At 41.6% G+C, this 16918-nt stretch overlaps 1 protein-coding gene across 2 annotated transcripts in view; it reads right to left on the bottom strand.

Annotated features, from left to right (window-relative positions):
- Positions 1-16918, bottom strand: part of LOC124551379 (disheveled-associated activator of morphogenesis 1) — a 435878-nt gene that overhangs the window by 112036 nt on the left and 306924 nt on the right. For both annotated transcript variants that reach the window (XM_047126427.1, XM_047126428.1), the window contains 3 exons: positions 3997-4116; positions 1579-1668; positions 352-423 (listed from right to left, as the gene is read on the bottom strand). In XM_047126427.1, the coding sequence (XP_046982383.1) occupies positions 352-423; positions 1579-1668; positions 3997-4116 (282 nt within the window). The remainder of the gene's footprint in view (positions 1-351; positions 424-1578; positions 1669-3996; positions 4117-16918) is intronic.

A 16918-nucleotide genomic window follows, 5' to 3' on the forward strand; every position in this document is an offset into this window, starting at 1 on the left:
CTTTCAAACAGTGAACCTGTACACTTTCCACTGTGGACCAAACAACTGAGCACAAAAAAATGGTTTTATTAACGTGCAGGTAAACATCCCTGCACTTGCAGTATTCAACAAATTTTGACTTAAAGTCATATTAGAACTAATCAGGATCACCACACTCTCTAGGGACAGCTACAGGGCAATGTAGTAATGTCAGTTACAAAAACGTGTTAAATAATAGCAGTCCTACTGCTGCAATGTGTGAAGTTCGCAACAACAAAAATCTGAAACACAGGACAGCAGAAATTGAGGTGAAACATACACAAGTGAGCACGCTATCACGATAGACTTCTTGGTGATGGGTAGTATAGTTACCATGGCGAGAGCCTTGACGCGCTCTATGTAGTGCTCCGGCAAGTGAGACAGATCCGTTTCTCCCTCCTGGTCCTGCAACACAAAATATGAAACAGTGTAAACTCAGAACTTCTAAAATCATTGAGTTCCACAACATTAACTGTTCATATAATTACTGTGGTAACGTAATGATCAGAAAGTTGGTTTGCCGAACATACTCCAATTCATTAATGTTATACCAAATAATTCCCTGGGGTCATTCCACATGAGGTACTCATTGCACAGAAATATGCTTCAAAGATAATATATGGTGTCCATCCTCAAACTTCATGCTTCACATACAATTTCTTATGGAGTCTGTTGTAAAGAACTAGTGAAATTCAAAAATATAACACAAGGAACAAAAATACCTTCCACAGTTTAAGCTTATTTTTGTCCAGAAAGAAGTGAACTATGAAGCCAAAAAAGTATTTCATTAGATCATATTAGAAGTACTCTTTGTTTCATAAATTCTTAGTAAGGAAAACCTCAAATATGTAAAACATGTCTCGAAATAAGAACACGTATCTACACAAATAAGAGATATATTAATGTCCATTGAAAGATAGTAATAATTGTATTTTTAAGTAAGAGGTAATAATGAATTTGTCACAAATCGTGTAAATGTACAATACACTGAGGAACAATAGATAGATAATAGATGCTAGTGTAGCTATGCATCATCAAAGAGAAAATCAGTTTACAACACACATTGACCCCGATCACATTGCTGTGCAGAAGTCAGATTATATGCAATGCTTCATCCTTTGGTCAGATAAAATTAAGAAAAAGGCCAAATGAATCAATAACTCAAAGCATTTGTTTGTACGACAAAACAAGTTAGAAGATATACACGTCAGTCAGTTCTACTATGACATTCGTCAGGGAGGCAGGAAGTTACACTCCACTAAATCATTTAGCCTCCTCTTAAATTGAACTCCATTAGTAATTAAACTTTTTATGAGTGATTGCAAGTTATTTAAAATGTGTATTTCAGAATAATGGACACCTTTCTGGACCAAAGCCAGTGGCTTTAAATCTTTGCAACGATTATTCTGATTTCTAGTATTGTTTGACCACATACCTTGCGTATTAAAGCTGTTGGCAGGTAACCAAAGTTCTAACAACTTATTGAAATCACAATGTAATTCAATGGACATAAAAACTTACTGTGTCGACTATTCCACAAGATCACAAGTTTTGCCTCACCTTCTTCTTGCTACAGTATATCTGCCACTTCTTCTCCGGAGGCAAACTCAGCATCGCCGCCTTGTTCGGTGCCGTCAGGTCGAGCTCCTCCTGCAATGTACAGTCGACGAGGAATCAGTTCGGGACATACTCCAAACACGATACAGAGTCGAGCAGAAGTACATCTTAATGGATGACAAGGACGTGACCAAAATCTCACAGACATTGCATCTGTGGATAAATTACGCAAAGACACCTCAGTTTGTGTGGGAGATATAAATTTCGACAACTTGCGAGTGTCGTCACAATTTTGATTCTCGTGTTGTGACTTCAGAAGTGAGAGGTATTCAATGCTCGAAATAGTGTTAGACATATTTGAAACAAGAGCAGCATCACTCATTAAAAAGTAATAAAGTAAATCGTGGGAGAGTTGAATGCACATAACTACAGCAGTGTCACAGCCAACTGCCACACACAAGTCGGCAGTGCTGCACCCTACATACAGCTGCGTACCACAGTGGAAAGGCAATGGCACTGAGAGAAAAGGTGGCCGAAGCAGACAACTCTATTGTCTCATTTGGTGGATAGACAATAAAGATTGAGCAGTATGAGCTCATTAATGATTGTGTTTATACCTCTTCCTATTATTTTGCTAATGTAACATGATATCCTGAGAATTTTAAGCAGTTTTCATTCACAGAAATGCTAACTGTCAGGGTAAGGGGTGAATATCAAAACCTAATGTAACTTCTGTCAGGTTCACATTCAAACAGAAATATTGTGTCCATCTAGACACTGGACATTGGTGTGTCATCCGAACGAGACACGGCCAGTGAAAAAGCACCACAGGCACACAGATGTGAGCTGGTGCCAGTGCCATGGACACTTGCCAATTGCGCGACTTCCAGCAGCGCCGTGGATCAAGGTATCGACTTCGCCTCGGCCAATTGCCGGTCTACAGTCTGCCAGTCTTCAGATGATTACAGACAGAAGCCTACTCGCAAGACAGAAGAGCGGCTCTCACTCATTTGGCACTAGATCATCGTCCAGGACTGACTTAGTGAACTCTTAAAAGTGAACAGACAGTTGTTGTGAATTGCATTTGCTATGTGCTGTGAGGCAACAGCTTTGCCGTGGTGGATACACCGCTTCCCATCAGATTACTGAAGTTAAGTGCTGTTGGGCAAGGCCGGGACTCGGATGGGTGACCATCCCGGCTGCCGTACGCTGTTGCCATTTTTCGGGGTGCACTCAGCCTCGTGATGCCAACTGAGGAGCTACTCGACCGAACAGTAGCGGCTCCGGTCGAAGAAAACCACGACTGGTAGAATGGGGTGCTAACCACACGCCCCTCCTATCCGCATTCTCAGCTGAGGATGACACAGCAGTCAGATGGTCCTGATGGGCCACTTGTGACCTGAAGTTGGAGTGCTTTTTATGTACTGTGAAGTTTACCTATGATTAGTTGCACTTAGCCACTGAGGGCCTTTTTGTGTTATATTACATGCAGTGTTGCAGTCTTCATTATTCACCAAGTAACAAAGATAAGTAAACCCTTTTAACTCATTTTTGGCAGGGAGAAATTGTCTTAGCGATGTACTCAACCAGTAGCTGTTTTACGAACTCACAAACTCGGCCTACCTTAACAACAGGGGCAATGCGGCCTCCACCACAGTAGCGACGAGGCCTTTACAAAACTGGCGCTGAGGATTTACAAAAGACAAACTGTCATCCGTGCCTGATACAGCAAGACAGATATTACTAAGAGCAGAGATGGAAGTCAGTGGCATGCAGATTATAATTACATGAAGATAAGACGTTGACGAGAAAAGAACTGAACACTTAGGAACTCGTGAAAGTAAATTTTTCTGGGACAACACTGCTGTTTCTTAAAATGACAATTTGTCGCACATTTCTCAGTTACCTGTTAGATCGTGCTATCCTGTGCAAAAAATTAAAACCACTTTAATTTTAGAAGTGGTATTTAGATACATGCAGTGTAAATGGGAATGCTGAAAACAGGCAGAAGAGTTCAAAGCGCCACTTTGTCAGCCTCCACCGTGTTCGAACTCAGGTGCTTTGCATATAGCAGTTTTATGCCTTTTGATGAGAGGATGAGAATGTAGATGTACACGGATAAGGATGGCTGATAGGACAGTGCTACATAAGTGGTTGGTTCATTGGTTAATCAGATAGGCAATGTTGGGTGAATATGTGGCTGGGCAATGCTGAATGAACAATATAGAGCGGATGAATATGTAATTGGACATCACAGGATGAAAGTTTAGTTAGACAACACTGTGTGGATGAATGTATACTTGGGGACATTCTGAGGACGAATGCGTCGTGGATAATTGTGATGCTGCCTTGCTACTACCACACCTATGCGTCTATCTGTCTGCACTAATGGAGCTACAACTGTCCCCGAGTGCCACTCACCACGAGCTCTGCAAACTTGGCGTTCAGCTCCTCTGGGGCAGGCATGGGCTGGGTCGGAGTGAGCGACAGTGTGCCTGCCTGCTCCACCACGCAGTATGTGATCTCTGGCGGCTCGGCATCCTGTGGACACAACAGCACGTTCTAATCACATTCGTGTGTTTGATAATAATGAATGATTGAATGAACAACCGTGTGTGTTGTGGTGGAAATTCCTGCAGTCACTTTCCACAAATTGTGTGCAGTAATGAATAGAGACTCTCAGCAAACTCCTTATAGTGAATTGTTATGGTGTTAAAATGAAATTGGCCTCACTAAAACAACCTTTACTATACTACAACCAACTGACATTGAAGTCCTGTTCACATACTGTCACAAAGCTAGTCAACGATCATTAATTAATAATAAGCGATAACTTGCGGTTCTTGGCAAAGTTCATACTTGTACAGAGCTATTTTGACACGAAATATGAGTTTCACTGCCCCTTGACCTTGACAAACTTCACATCAGCATGCTTCAAGTGAGAAAGGGTTTACCAATGAAGAGAACATAAGAACACAAAACATGTTCCAACTTAAAATAGTATACAATTAATGGTTTTTAGCTTATGAAGGAAATTTAGCTAAAACACCTCTACCGTGAAAGCATGAGCGAGGTGGCGCAGCGGTTAGACACTGGACTCGCATTCGGGAGGACGACGGTTCAATCCCGCGTCCGGCCATTCTGATTTAGGTTTTCCGTGATTTCCCTAAATCGCTCCAGGCAAATGCCGGGATGGTTCCTTTCAAAGGGCACGGCCGCCTTCCTTCCCCGTCCTTCCTTAGTCCGATGAGACCGGTGACCTCACTGTCTGGTCTTCTCCAAAACAACCCAACCCGTGAAAGCGAACCATATCTACCGGGGTGAAGTTATTTGACTGTCCTGGAAAATGCGGGGGCTTTTCGGAAAGTAAGTTTCGATCAGTCACGAAATGGAAACGATTGTGAAAATCCGATGAAGTTTTGCACAGACGTGTGGGGTAGTGTGTCTAGTATGCCCGTCGATCACAGCACGTCGCGCTTTTCAATTCTGAGCGCACAGTGAGCACATAAAGGTGCCTAGAAAATAGTGTATAGCAAAGTGTGAGGACCAGCTAAGAGATTTCGCCTTATGTCGTGCAGCCTACATAGCATAACTGTCATGCATTTTGCTCTTTGTGACAGTTCTCGGCCGCACTCCACAAAGGCAATGAAGATGCTCCTGCAGTGTTTTCGTTGGGTAGTGTTCGGTCACCCACAATGCAGCCCGTAATTGGCTCACTTCTGCTCATATGAACTGATGGCTATGAAGACAACATTTTAGCACAGGCAACGAGCTGTAGACGAACCCAGAGAATTGGCGGAAACCACAGGCGGCTGCCTTCTGTGACGACGCTATTGAATGTTAGTACAACGCTACGACAAATATGGAGAAGTAGCTAAACACTGCAAATAACACATTTTTGATTTTCACAGTGGTTTCTATTTCGCGACCGACCGGAACATAACTTTCCGAATAGCCATCGCATTTCATGTCTTCGTGCACCTTAAGATAGGCAGTCTAATTCACATCGTCTGCCTCGACTGTGGATGCTGTGAGTAAGGTTGCCTATGTCAAGGTGCGTGAAATATTTTCCAGGCCAGATTTATGCTGTCCAACTTGTATAAGTTTATTCACGACGTTCTGACAGTGTTTCCATAGAGGATGCGGAGAGTGGAGGAAGCAATCTCCGCATACCGAAGCCTCACTACACATGTTGTTGTTGGTTTGGCACGAAACCACTCAACAATCACTTAGTAACGGCACACACACACACACACACACACACACACACACACACACACACACACACACACATTGAATTGTTACATTGTGAATGTTGGCAGCGATTGGACCCAAAACAGACATGGCCTGACGTCCATAGACAACTTCTACCGGCTTTAGCTAAGGGATCAGGTACCGAGGAGAGCAGAAACCGACCAGGGAAAAATAAATAAAGGAAGTTGGTTTAAGAACTTACAGTAGAGATACGTGACTTCTCCAACCCCTCGTGTGCGTATCTTCTGCCTACGAGCAGAAACCATGACCTCGCCCTGCGACTAAACTCACGCAGTTCTCACTGTGGCACTTTTACACTGTCATTTCGTAAACAAAACACTGCCTCTCAGCATGCGTCTAATGTTTAACATGGTGTATGTGGCAAAAATGCACTTGGTTCAACTGGCTGCTGACTACACTAGTGATGGCTCTTGGCAACAAGCATCTGCTGGCAATTTACATGGGTCTTACCAAAGCTTATGACTGTGTCGTGCTCCCACATTTAGTGCAGCAGCTGAAGAACCTTGGCACGCCTAGAACTATTGCTCAACCTCACAGATACTTTCAACTTAAGATAGGCTATAACAGTCCCAACAAGAATCACAAAAACTACTGTTACTGCCTTGGATAAGGTATTTGTGAATATAAATTGTACGGCAAAATGTATAAGTACAAGTGTTAGTGATCACGAAGCTCAAGTTGTCACCATCCTAGGCCACTTACTGCCCAACCAGAACTATAACAGCAAGACAGTTTAATACACACAATACAGAAACATTCAACACCCTGTTATCAGGAGTAAGGTGGGACGAAGTTTTGCAAATATATGACAGCAACAGAAAGTTTGAGAAATTCTCTAGCATCTTCACTGATTGCTTTGAAATTGCATTCCCTCTCAAAACAAGAAATAAGAGGCGCAACTAAAGAAGCAAAGTTATGGATAATAACAGGGGTCAAAACATGAAGTCTGAGGAAAATAGAATTAGTCAAATACAGGAAAAACAATAACATACCCCCTTTTCTAAACAGTTATTTACATAAATACATTCAAATCTTCAGAAGAGTGTTACCCAAAAAAAAAAAAAAAAAAAAAAAAGCTAATGATAAGTTCGTGACAGAATCAGCAAATAAAAGCCAAGCAGAATGGAAAGTTACAAAGAAGGAAGCAAATAAAGTGTCCTCTAAAATGGAAAGTATCGCTCTTAACCAAGAGAACAAGAGTATAACTGATCCCCAACACATCACAAATCTTTTTAAATGCTACTTTGCAGAGATCACAAATAATTTAACAGTGACAAAACAGATATTAGAGTGCACTCATGTTCCTCTTCAGCCTACACTGATGGAACAACCCCAGATGAAATCATCTGTGCCGCATTGGCTCATAGGAAAATGTCACCAGGGATTGATGGTATTCCTGATGATATCATAAAGTAATTTATTAAAAACATTTAACTTCCTCTTGCTGATATAGTAAATTCATCTTTTCTGACGCACGTTTCCAGACAGTTTAAAAATTGTTAAAGTGGTCCCTATCGATAAGAAAGGAGACAAAACAAACATAGAAAACTATAGACCAGTTTCATTATTATCAGGCTTTAGTAAACTCATAGAAAAAGTTATGTACAATAAGTTAATGAAATTCTTAGAGAAAAACAAAATTCTCCCTGATTCTCAACATGAATTCATGAAAAATAAATCTACAACCATTAAAATCTATGATTTTGTAGAAAATGCCCTGCAAGCAATAGACAAAAAACAAAGAGACACTGGCATTTTTTAAGACTTAGGTAAAGCCTTTGACATACTGGCCCACAACATACTGTTGGAGAAGCTCCAAGTATGTGGCATTAGAGGCACTGCACTAAAATGGTTTACTTCGCACTTGACGAACAGGAAACAAAAAATACAAATAAAACATGAACTAAAGGAAAACACCAGGACATGCTTCTCAGATGCAGAAGTTCTAAATAAAGGAGTCCAACAGGGATCCATTCTTGGGCCAATCCTCTTTCTCCTTTATATAAATGATCTAGACCTGAACATTGAGTCACAAACAAACACTTTTTTTTGCAGATGGCACAAGCATCCTAATTACAGGAAATACAAGAAGTCAGCTTCAAACAGCTGTTAATAAGACTACAGAGTAGCTAAATTAATGGTTTGAGGGGAATAAGCGTATGATAAACACCAAAAAGACAACATTCCTAAATTTCTGTTTAAAAGGTGATGCTTGCTGCACCAGTGTGGCAATAAACTCCAACATAATTTCATCTTCTCCCGAAACAATGTTTTTAGGCTTATGGCTTCAAAATAACTTCAAATGGCGTACACATGTAAATAAAATTAATGGAACACCAAATAAAATGTGTTACAGTCTGTGTTTACACTGTCAAAGCGAGTTATAGCACTATCCAAACTGCATACTTTGCCCAGTTCCACAGAATCCTACTGTACGGAATTATATTCTGGGGTTACATAATCTAGTTCAATCATCTTCTTAACTCAAAAAAGAACTGTAAGAGCAATGCAACATGGTTGACAAACAGATTCTTGCAAACCCTTCTTTCAAAAGTAATCATTTCTCCCTCTTCCCTGTATGTATATACTAGAAATCCTTAAATATATTAGAAATAATTTAAAAGATATAAATGAAAATTTTTATATCCATGAATATGATAGAAGACAAAAAGGAAAAGTTTCATGTTCAATCAATAAGGACAGCAGCCTATAAAACCTCCACAATAAACAGCACTATACAAATTTACAATGGTCTTCCATATAAAGTAAAAGACATAACATCACGTATTATACGACAAGATATGGATACAGTATCTGAAAATGATGAGAATTACCTCTGTCAATTATCATGACTCTCGTCTTTTTTGTATTTACTGACATACCAACTTTATCGCTTTCACTATTAACTTTATCCATTAACTAAGAAAGAGAGTGGCTCTAGACAGGAAATACTACGTAGAACTGTTCTGGGTAGGGTGCCACATGGAATCTGACAGTGATTTTTAAAAACTCAGCCCTAACCACATGTACTAAATTGATAGTGCTCAAATCCCTGGTGTTTTCAGTTTTCCTCACGGCGCTAAAACATTGACAATAACTGAAAGGGATCGCAAAAGGATTGATGCTTTTGGGAGGTGGACATATAGCAGTTGCTGAGAATATCGTGGAGGGACAAATGAACTAACAACTCAATCTTTCAAGAACTCGAGGTGGGGAAGAGGCTGTCGACTGTTTCCTTCAAATTCTGATGACAGGAGGATAATTTGGGAAGGTGAGCATCCAAGGCAAAGTCGAAGGGAAAAGATCACAGGGAAGACCGTCGTATGATAAAGAAGTGACACACCAAACTTGGAGCCAGCTATTCCGAGATGCAGAAAATTGGGAAAAGAGCATCTTGTGATGGGTCACTAGCTTTTAAATATGAAAGATGAAGTGCTGATTTACGACCGCCAACCAAATCCGCGGCTTGCGTTTATACGCGCATGGATGGCAGTCACCAACAACGACGTTACTGGGTCCTAGAGAACCCAGGTGACCTTCACTTACTGAGCGAGAGCAGTGGCATTTGCACTAATCTGTCAGTGCTAACACAAAAGCAACATTGCTTGAAATAACCACAAAAACCTTTGTGAGACGTTATGTTATGACAGAGCAGTGAAATTTGGGGTTAATGGGCTTTGGCAGCAGACGGCCAATGCGAGTGCCTTTGCTAAAAGCACTTCACCTGCAGCGCCTCTCGTGGGCTCATGACCATATCAGTTTGACCCTAGATGATGGGTAAACGGTCGCCAGGTCAAGTGATTCCCGATTTCACTTGGTAAGAGCTGATAGTATGGTTTGGGTGTGGCGCATACCCCACGAAGTTGTCAACAAAGCACCATGAAAGCAGCTTCTTGGTCCATTATGGTGTGTGCGGTGTTTACATGGAATGGACTGGGTCCTCTTGTTCAACTGAACCGATCATTGACTGGAAACGGTTATGTTCGGCTACTTGGAGATCATTTGCACCCATTCATTGACTTTATGTTCCCAAACTACGACGAGCTATGTCATCGGCCACAATTGTTTGCGATTGGTTTGAAGAACATTCTGGACAGTCCGAACGAATGATCTGGCCTCCTAGATCACTAGACACGAATCCCAACGAACATTTACGGTATTTGATCGAGGGGTCATTTCGTGCACAAAATCCTGAAACAGCAACATTTTTCACAAATTATGGATGGCTATAGACGGATCATGGCTCAGTGTTTCTGCTGGGGCTTCCAGTGACCTGTTGGGTCCATGCCACATTTAGCTGCTGCACTACGCCAGGTCCGACACGATGTTAGAAGGTATCCCATGACATGTGTTACCTCATTATATCTCCACAAAATGGAGACGGAGCCGATGATATTGCCACAAACTCTTCGCGCTTTGAACATTTACTTTTAAAAAATCTGAACAGAGGGAGAAAGTATATATATACAGGGTACATTGCTCGTGACCAGGCCACATATCTCACGAAATAAGCGTCAAACCACAAAACTACAAAGTGTTCAATTTCAGGTATGTAACTGCAACTGCACGCCTGAAATCCAGTAAATCCAGTGTATTTTTCCCATGTACTAGTGTGTAGAAGAGCCAGGCATTTACGAGGGCCATTTCCAGCATACGTGTAAATAGGACCCAGTACCATTTTTTCCCTCTAATTGCCGTCGCATATTTTCCAACTAAACAGTCATGGTGGTCAACACCTCCCATGTACGCGTTATACGACTTCAAAACGGCAGGTTGTTGCACTTGTGTCTTCTTACTTGCTTGTCTATTATACCGCATAGCTGCTCCCAAAAGTTCAACTTTGTCGAAATTTGTACCAATTGTAACGCATCTGATGGCGTGCCATCGAACAAATAAGACTTCAGCATTCCTGTCGAACTGGTAGTCACAGTTTCCTCGAACTGTCTTTTTCAGTTCGTTGCTGCTCAGTAGTGGACAGTCACCAACTCGATTCTCTCTGACAGTCCCAGTTGCTCGAAAACCCAAATTTCTCAGAAGATCTCTACTGATGAAGAAATTGTCAAAGTACACACAATGATTCTCGAGTTTCTCAATGCAGTCCAGCATGTTTAGGACTACTCTTGATCCCAAAAGTAGCTCATCCCTTGCAGTGTATTCTGGATCCTTTCCACAGTATAAATCAAATTTGAAACAGTAGCCACTTGCTCCACAAAGAGACCATAACTTATAGCCAAATCTAATAGGCTTTCCTCGGATAAACTGTTTCCGCCCGCTTCGTCCATAGTATTTGACTATCATTTCGTCAATTGACAAATTTTCCTCAAATATTCCAAATTTTTGAAAAGATTCATATAACATTTTCAAGAGAGGTCTAATTTTGAATCCGCGATCGTGTTTGTTTTCATTGGCTAAGTCATTATCTTGAAAATGAAGCAACGTTTTCAACTTCTGATATTTATTCCTCGACATAGCTGTCTTTATAATTGGTATGCCAACATCTTCATCCTCAGACCTGTATAGCTTCTCAGCAGGGAGCTTATGGTAGCCAGCAAAAAGACGAAATCCGACAAAGACCTTCACTTCTTCAACTGCGAGGATAAAATCCTACGTATTCTTCATATTTACTGCGTATCTCACAGTTTCTTTCACTATGAACTCGTATATATTTTCGTTCATCAGTTCTTCAAACATCTCCCTCGGAGTCAAGGAAGAAAGTTGTTCCTTCAATTCCTCTCTTTTTGTGCTGATGTCATGCTCACTAGTTTGAGGCAGTTTTGTATAAACTGGAGGTGTCTTTTTCCTCTCATCAGTAAGACGCCTCTTCTTCATTTTACTTCTGGAAACTTGGGATGTGCTTGGCAGTGAAGTTTTACATACAGTTTCTTCGTTATTCTCTGATGCAACATAATGTGATTCAATAGCCCCTGGCACACCTGAGACTTCCACGGTTCCAGTAACATCGTCTGGACCTTCTTCTTCGTCGGTCATACAGTCTACTTCAGGAGGACATACGGTGATATCAATATGGTCCTGATCATCTGACACCGCATTATAGAATGCGTCACTGTTTATTATTTCTTCTATTTCTTCGTTAGTGTGGTGTATATCTCGTCTGAAGGCCATTATAATCTATATAAAATGAAATGAAATAAAATGTGATAAAATAAAGTGAAATGAAAGAATAATACACTAGCACAAACTACAGAAAAGGCAATGTGTAAATAACCTCTGTCCATCTGGAACTGCATTATTTACTAATGGGTAACATATTCATAAGTATACTTACATAATACGCTGTAAATTTCAAAGTAACTTCATATCCTGTAGTATATACATATAATATATAAACAACAAAATCTGGTAAAATTACCACGTTCTAAAAAGAAAATACATCAGCAGTAGCAGAGTTTCATATTCGAACGTACAGCAATACAAATAACTGAAATGATAACACCAAGTCCCAGTGTCGTATTTCGAGTACACCAAATTTTATAACAATGGAAAACAATGAATATAACTCCAATTGAGCTAACAATGCAAGTAGTTTAAAAGATACGTTGTTGACTATAAATAATCACAAAAAGATCTTTGCCACATATTTCAAATATTACTATATTGTCGATAAAGTAAATACCTGTAATAACGAAAAGTGTGCCTTAGTATTCAATAATCAATTAATGGTAGGATTTATTGCTTTTAGTTTCCTGTAAGCATACATTTGTTATAAAAAGCATCAACAAATGACGTAGAACAGTAATAGTTGCAAATTAATAATTTATTGTGTATTTGTAAATAAATATGTGCTCTGCCCTCAAAATAGGACATTGGTACTTAACGGGTTAAGCCGGTTTACGTTACCGCTGTTGGTGAATGACGCTTCGTCGCCAAATAGAACCCGTGCAACAAATCTGTCATCGTCCCGTAATTTCTCTTGTGCCCAGTGACAGAACTGTACACGACGTTCAAAGTCGTCGCCATGCAATTTCTGGTACATAGAAATATGATACGGGTGCAATCGATGTTGATGTAGCATTCTCAACACCGACGCTTTTGAGATTCCCGATTCTCGCGCAGTTTGTCGGCTACTGATGTGCGGATTAGCTGCGACAGCAGCTTAAACACCTACTTGGGTATCATCATTTGTTGCAGGTCGTGGTTGACGTTTCACATGTGGCTGAACACTTCCTCTTTCCTTAAATAACGTAACTATCCGGCGAACGGTCCGGACACTTGGATGATGTCGACGATATCGACCTTTCCGCAATTCGTAAACGGTTCATTTTAACACGGCTAACGTATCACGAAGCAAATACCGACCGCACTGGCGGAATGTTACGTGATACCACGTACTTATACGTTTGTGACTATTACAGCACCAACTATCACAAAGCGAAAAAAGTGGTCCAACTAAAAGATTCATATTTATTTACGTACTACACGAATATGAGATAGAAATGGGGGTTCCTACTTAAAAAAACACAGTTGATATCCGTTTGACCTATGGCAGCGCCATCTAGCGGGCCAACCATAGCGCCATCTGGTTTCCTCCTTCAAGCTAGACAAGTTTCGTTCTTTGTAGTTTTTTCGTTTGATGCTTATTTCGTGAGATATTTGGCCCGGTCACTGTCACGGACCACAGAGTAGTACATTGACAGACGATCTTCTGTATCTACAGTACATACACCTGGCCATTACAATTGCTACACCACGAAGATGACGTGCTAAAGACGAGAAATTTAACCGACAGGAAGAAGATGCTGTGATATGCAAATGATTAGTTTTTCAGAGCATTCAATCAAGGTTGGCGCCGGTGGCGATACCTACAACGTGCTGACATGAGGAAAGTTTCCAGCGGCTGGTCCCGGCGGAGGTTCGAGTCCTCTCTCGGGCATGGGTGTGTGTGCTTGTCCTTAGGATAATTTAGGCTTAGTGTGTAACCTTAGCAGTAAAGTCCCATAAGATTTCACACACATTTGAACTTTTTTTTTTTTTAAAAGTTTCCAACCGATTTCTCATGCACAAACAGCAGTTGACCGGCGTCGACTGGTGAAACGTTGTTGTGATGCCTCGTGTAAGGAGGAGAAATGCGTACCATCGCGTTTCCGACTTTGATAAAGGTCGGATTGTAGCCTATCGCGATTGCGGTTTATCGTATCGCGACATTACTGCTCGCGATGGTAGAAATCCAATGATTGTTAGCAGAATATGGAATCGGTGGGTTCAGGAGGGTAATACGGAACGCCGTACTGGATCCCAACGGCCTCAAATGACTAGCAGTCGAGAAGACAGGCATCTTATCCGCATGGCTGTAACGGTTCGTGCAGCCACGTCTCGATCCCTGAGTCAACAGATGGGGACGTTTGCAAGACAACAACCGTCTGCACGAACAGTTCGACGACGTTTGTAGCAGAATGGACTATCAGCTCGGAGACCGTGGCTGCGGTTACCCTTGACGCTGCACCACTGACAGGAGCGCCTGCGATGGTGTACTCAACGACGAACCTGGGTGCACGAATGGCAAAACGTCATTTTTTCGGATGAATCTACGTTGTGTTTACTGCATCATGATGGTCGCATACGTGTTTGGCTACATCGCTGTGAACGCACATTGGAAGCGCATATCACCTGGCGTGATGGTATAGGGTGCCATTGGTTACACGTCTCGGTCACCTCTTGTTCGCATTGACGGCACTTTGAACAGTGGACGTTACATTTCAGATGGGTTACGACCCTTCATTCGATTCCGGCGAAACCCTGCATTTCAGCAGGACAATGCACGACCGCATGTTGCAGGTCCTGTACGGGCCTTTCTGGATACAGAAAATGTTCGACTGCTGCCCTGGCCAGCACATTCTCCAGATGCCTCACCAATTGAAAACGTCTGGTCAATGGTGGCCGGGCAACTGGCTCGTCACAATACGCCAGTCACTACTCTTGATGAACTGTGGTATCGTGTTGAAGCTGCATGGGCAGCTATACCTGTACACGCCATCCAAGCTCTGTTTGACTCAATGGCCAGGCGTATCAAGGCCGTTATTACGGCCAGAGGTGGTTGTTCTGGGTACTGATTTCTCAGGATCTATGCACCCAAATTGCGTGAAAATGTAATCACATGTCAGTTCTAGTATAACATATTTGTCCAGTGAATACCCGTTTATCATCTGCATTTCTTCTTGGTGTAGCAATTTTAATGGCCAATAGTGTACATACTCCGCAATCCACCGTACGGTATGTGACGGAGAGGACCCTGCACTAAGGCTGGTGATAAAATGCCGATATTTCACCCAGAAAATATTAATTCATAACACCGATATTTTCTTCCCCTAAATATCATACGTCGATATCAAAATGGCAACATCGTATGCCGATATTTTTATTTTATGTTATAGTTTTTCGCAATTTTCGGTAAATATTTGAAATTTTTCTTCCGAAACTGTAGTAGAACAAAATTTTACTTTCACTGTATGAAGGAGTCTTACCACTTTTTGAGCTTTTATCGCGCCCAGTCTTTGCCTTTGACTGTGTGAAGGAAGTTCAGGTGGCACAGATATATATATATATTGGCGGCGGTAGAATCGTTCGTCAGTCAGCTTAAAACGCCTGTTCTCTAAATTTTCTCATAAGTGTTTCTCGATAAGAACGTCTCCTTCCCTCCCGCGATTACCATTTGCGTTCCCGAATCATTTCCGTAGCACTTCCGTGTTGTTCGAACCTACCAATAACAAATCTAGCAGCTTGCCTCTGAATTTTTTCGATGTCTTCCTTTAATCTGAGCTGCTACGGATCCCAAACACTCCAGGAGTACTCAAGAATAGATCGCTCCAGCGTCCTGTACGCTGTCTCGTTTACAGGTGAACCACTCTTTCCTCAGTTTCTCCCAATAAACTGAAGTTGACCGTTCGCCTTCCCTCCCACGGTTCTCACATGCTCATTCCATTTCATATCGCTTTGCAACGTTACGGCCCGATATTTAAACGGCGTAACTGTGTCAAGCGGGATGCTGTATTCGAACATTACGGGTTTGATCTTCCTACTCATCTCCATTAACTTACATTTTTCCACTTTTAGAGCTAGCTGCCATTTGTCACTCCATTTCCATTCGAGTTTGTTGCCAACACGTCTGAAATTCCATCTCTACAAAATCTTATACTGCGAAGCAAAATACAAAATTTAATTCTTGCAGAACTTCAGTCGGTTCAATAGGTCATTTCCCTTTTAAAAACTGCCGATAATAATATTTCGTCATCCATTGTAGAGAAGAAGCAAACGAAATCACGTGAGAGCAGCGTTATCCGGGAAGAAGAGAGGCGAGGCGACCACAGCAGACCCGCTCGCCTGCCGCTCAGTGCGGCCGCCCTCTCCTACCTTCACAGCCATCACCGTTTCCTTCCGTTCGCATATTGTCGAACAAATGGTTCCATCGAGCAGTGAATAAAAAATGGGATTTTGCTCTTAATAAGTATTGCCTAGAAGGAAAAGTCTGAAAATGCCTTCCTGACATGTTATGCACGAAAGCTCTGTAATATTTTCTGTTTAGAACAACCGTTGCGTGCACAGCTCAGAAATTAAGAACAAGAAGCAACAGTAATCTGCTAATTTTCTAGAGCATGTAAGATGGCGGCGCCTTCTTCAAAGCAACGTACAGCGTTAAGTCATTAGCGCCATCGGTTTTCACAGAATTATTTGCTAGTCAGTGGCTCGTACTGTTAGCCAATAAACAGATTGTAATAATACTTGGAAAGAGTATTTTTTGTGGAACATACATTTTTATATGGAACAATGCCTATTGGCATTAACAAATTAAAAGTAGGGTAAATCAGAATGTCAGTGGTATTTGTTGCAGCATTCTAGTACAAGTCGCTTACGAGATACCACACTTATACTTGTAAAATATCAGTGGTAGCACACATTAAGGAACAAGTGCATACACTAGCTACGTGGATTCTGACCAGTAACGAGAGAGCTGACCGTCAGTGGTTGTGTTCGAGATGACCACCGACAGCGGCAATACACTCTTTCAGTCTGGTATGCACACGTGATAAAATTTCAGCGGAGATGTCGCAGGCTG

This window comes from Schistocerca americana, chromosome 9 (assembly GCF_021461395.2).
Source record: "Schistocerca americana isolate TAMUIC-IGC-003095 chromosome 9, iqSchAmer2.1, whole genome shotgun sequence".
Taxonomy (NCBI): domain Eukaryota; kingdom Metazoa; phylum Arthropoda; class Insecta; order Orthoptera; family Acrididae; genus Schistocerca; species Schistocerca americana.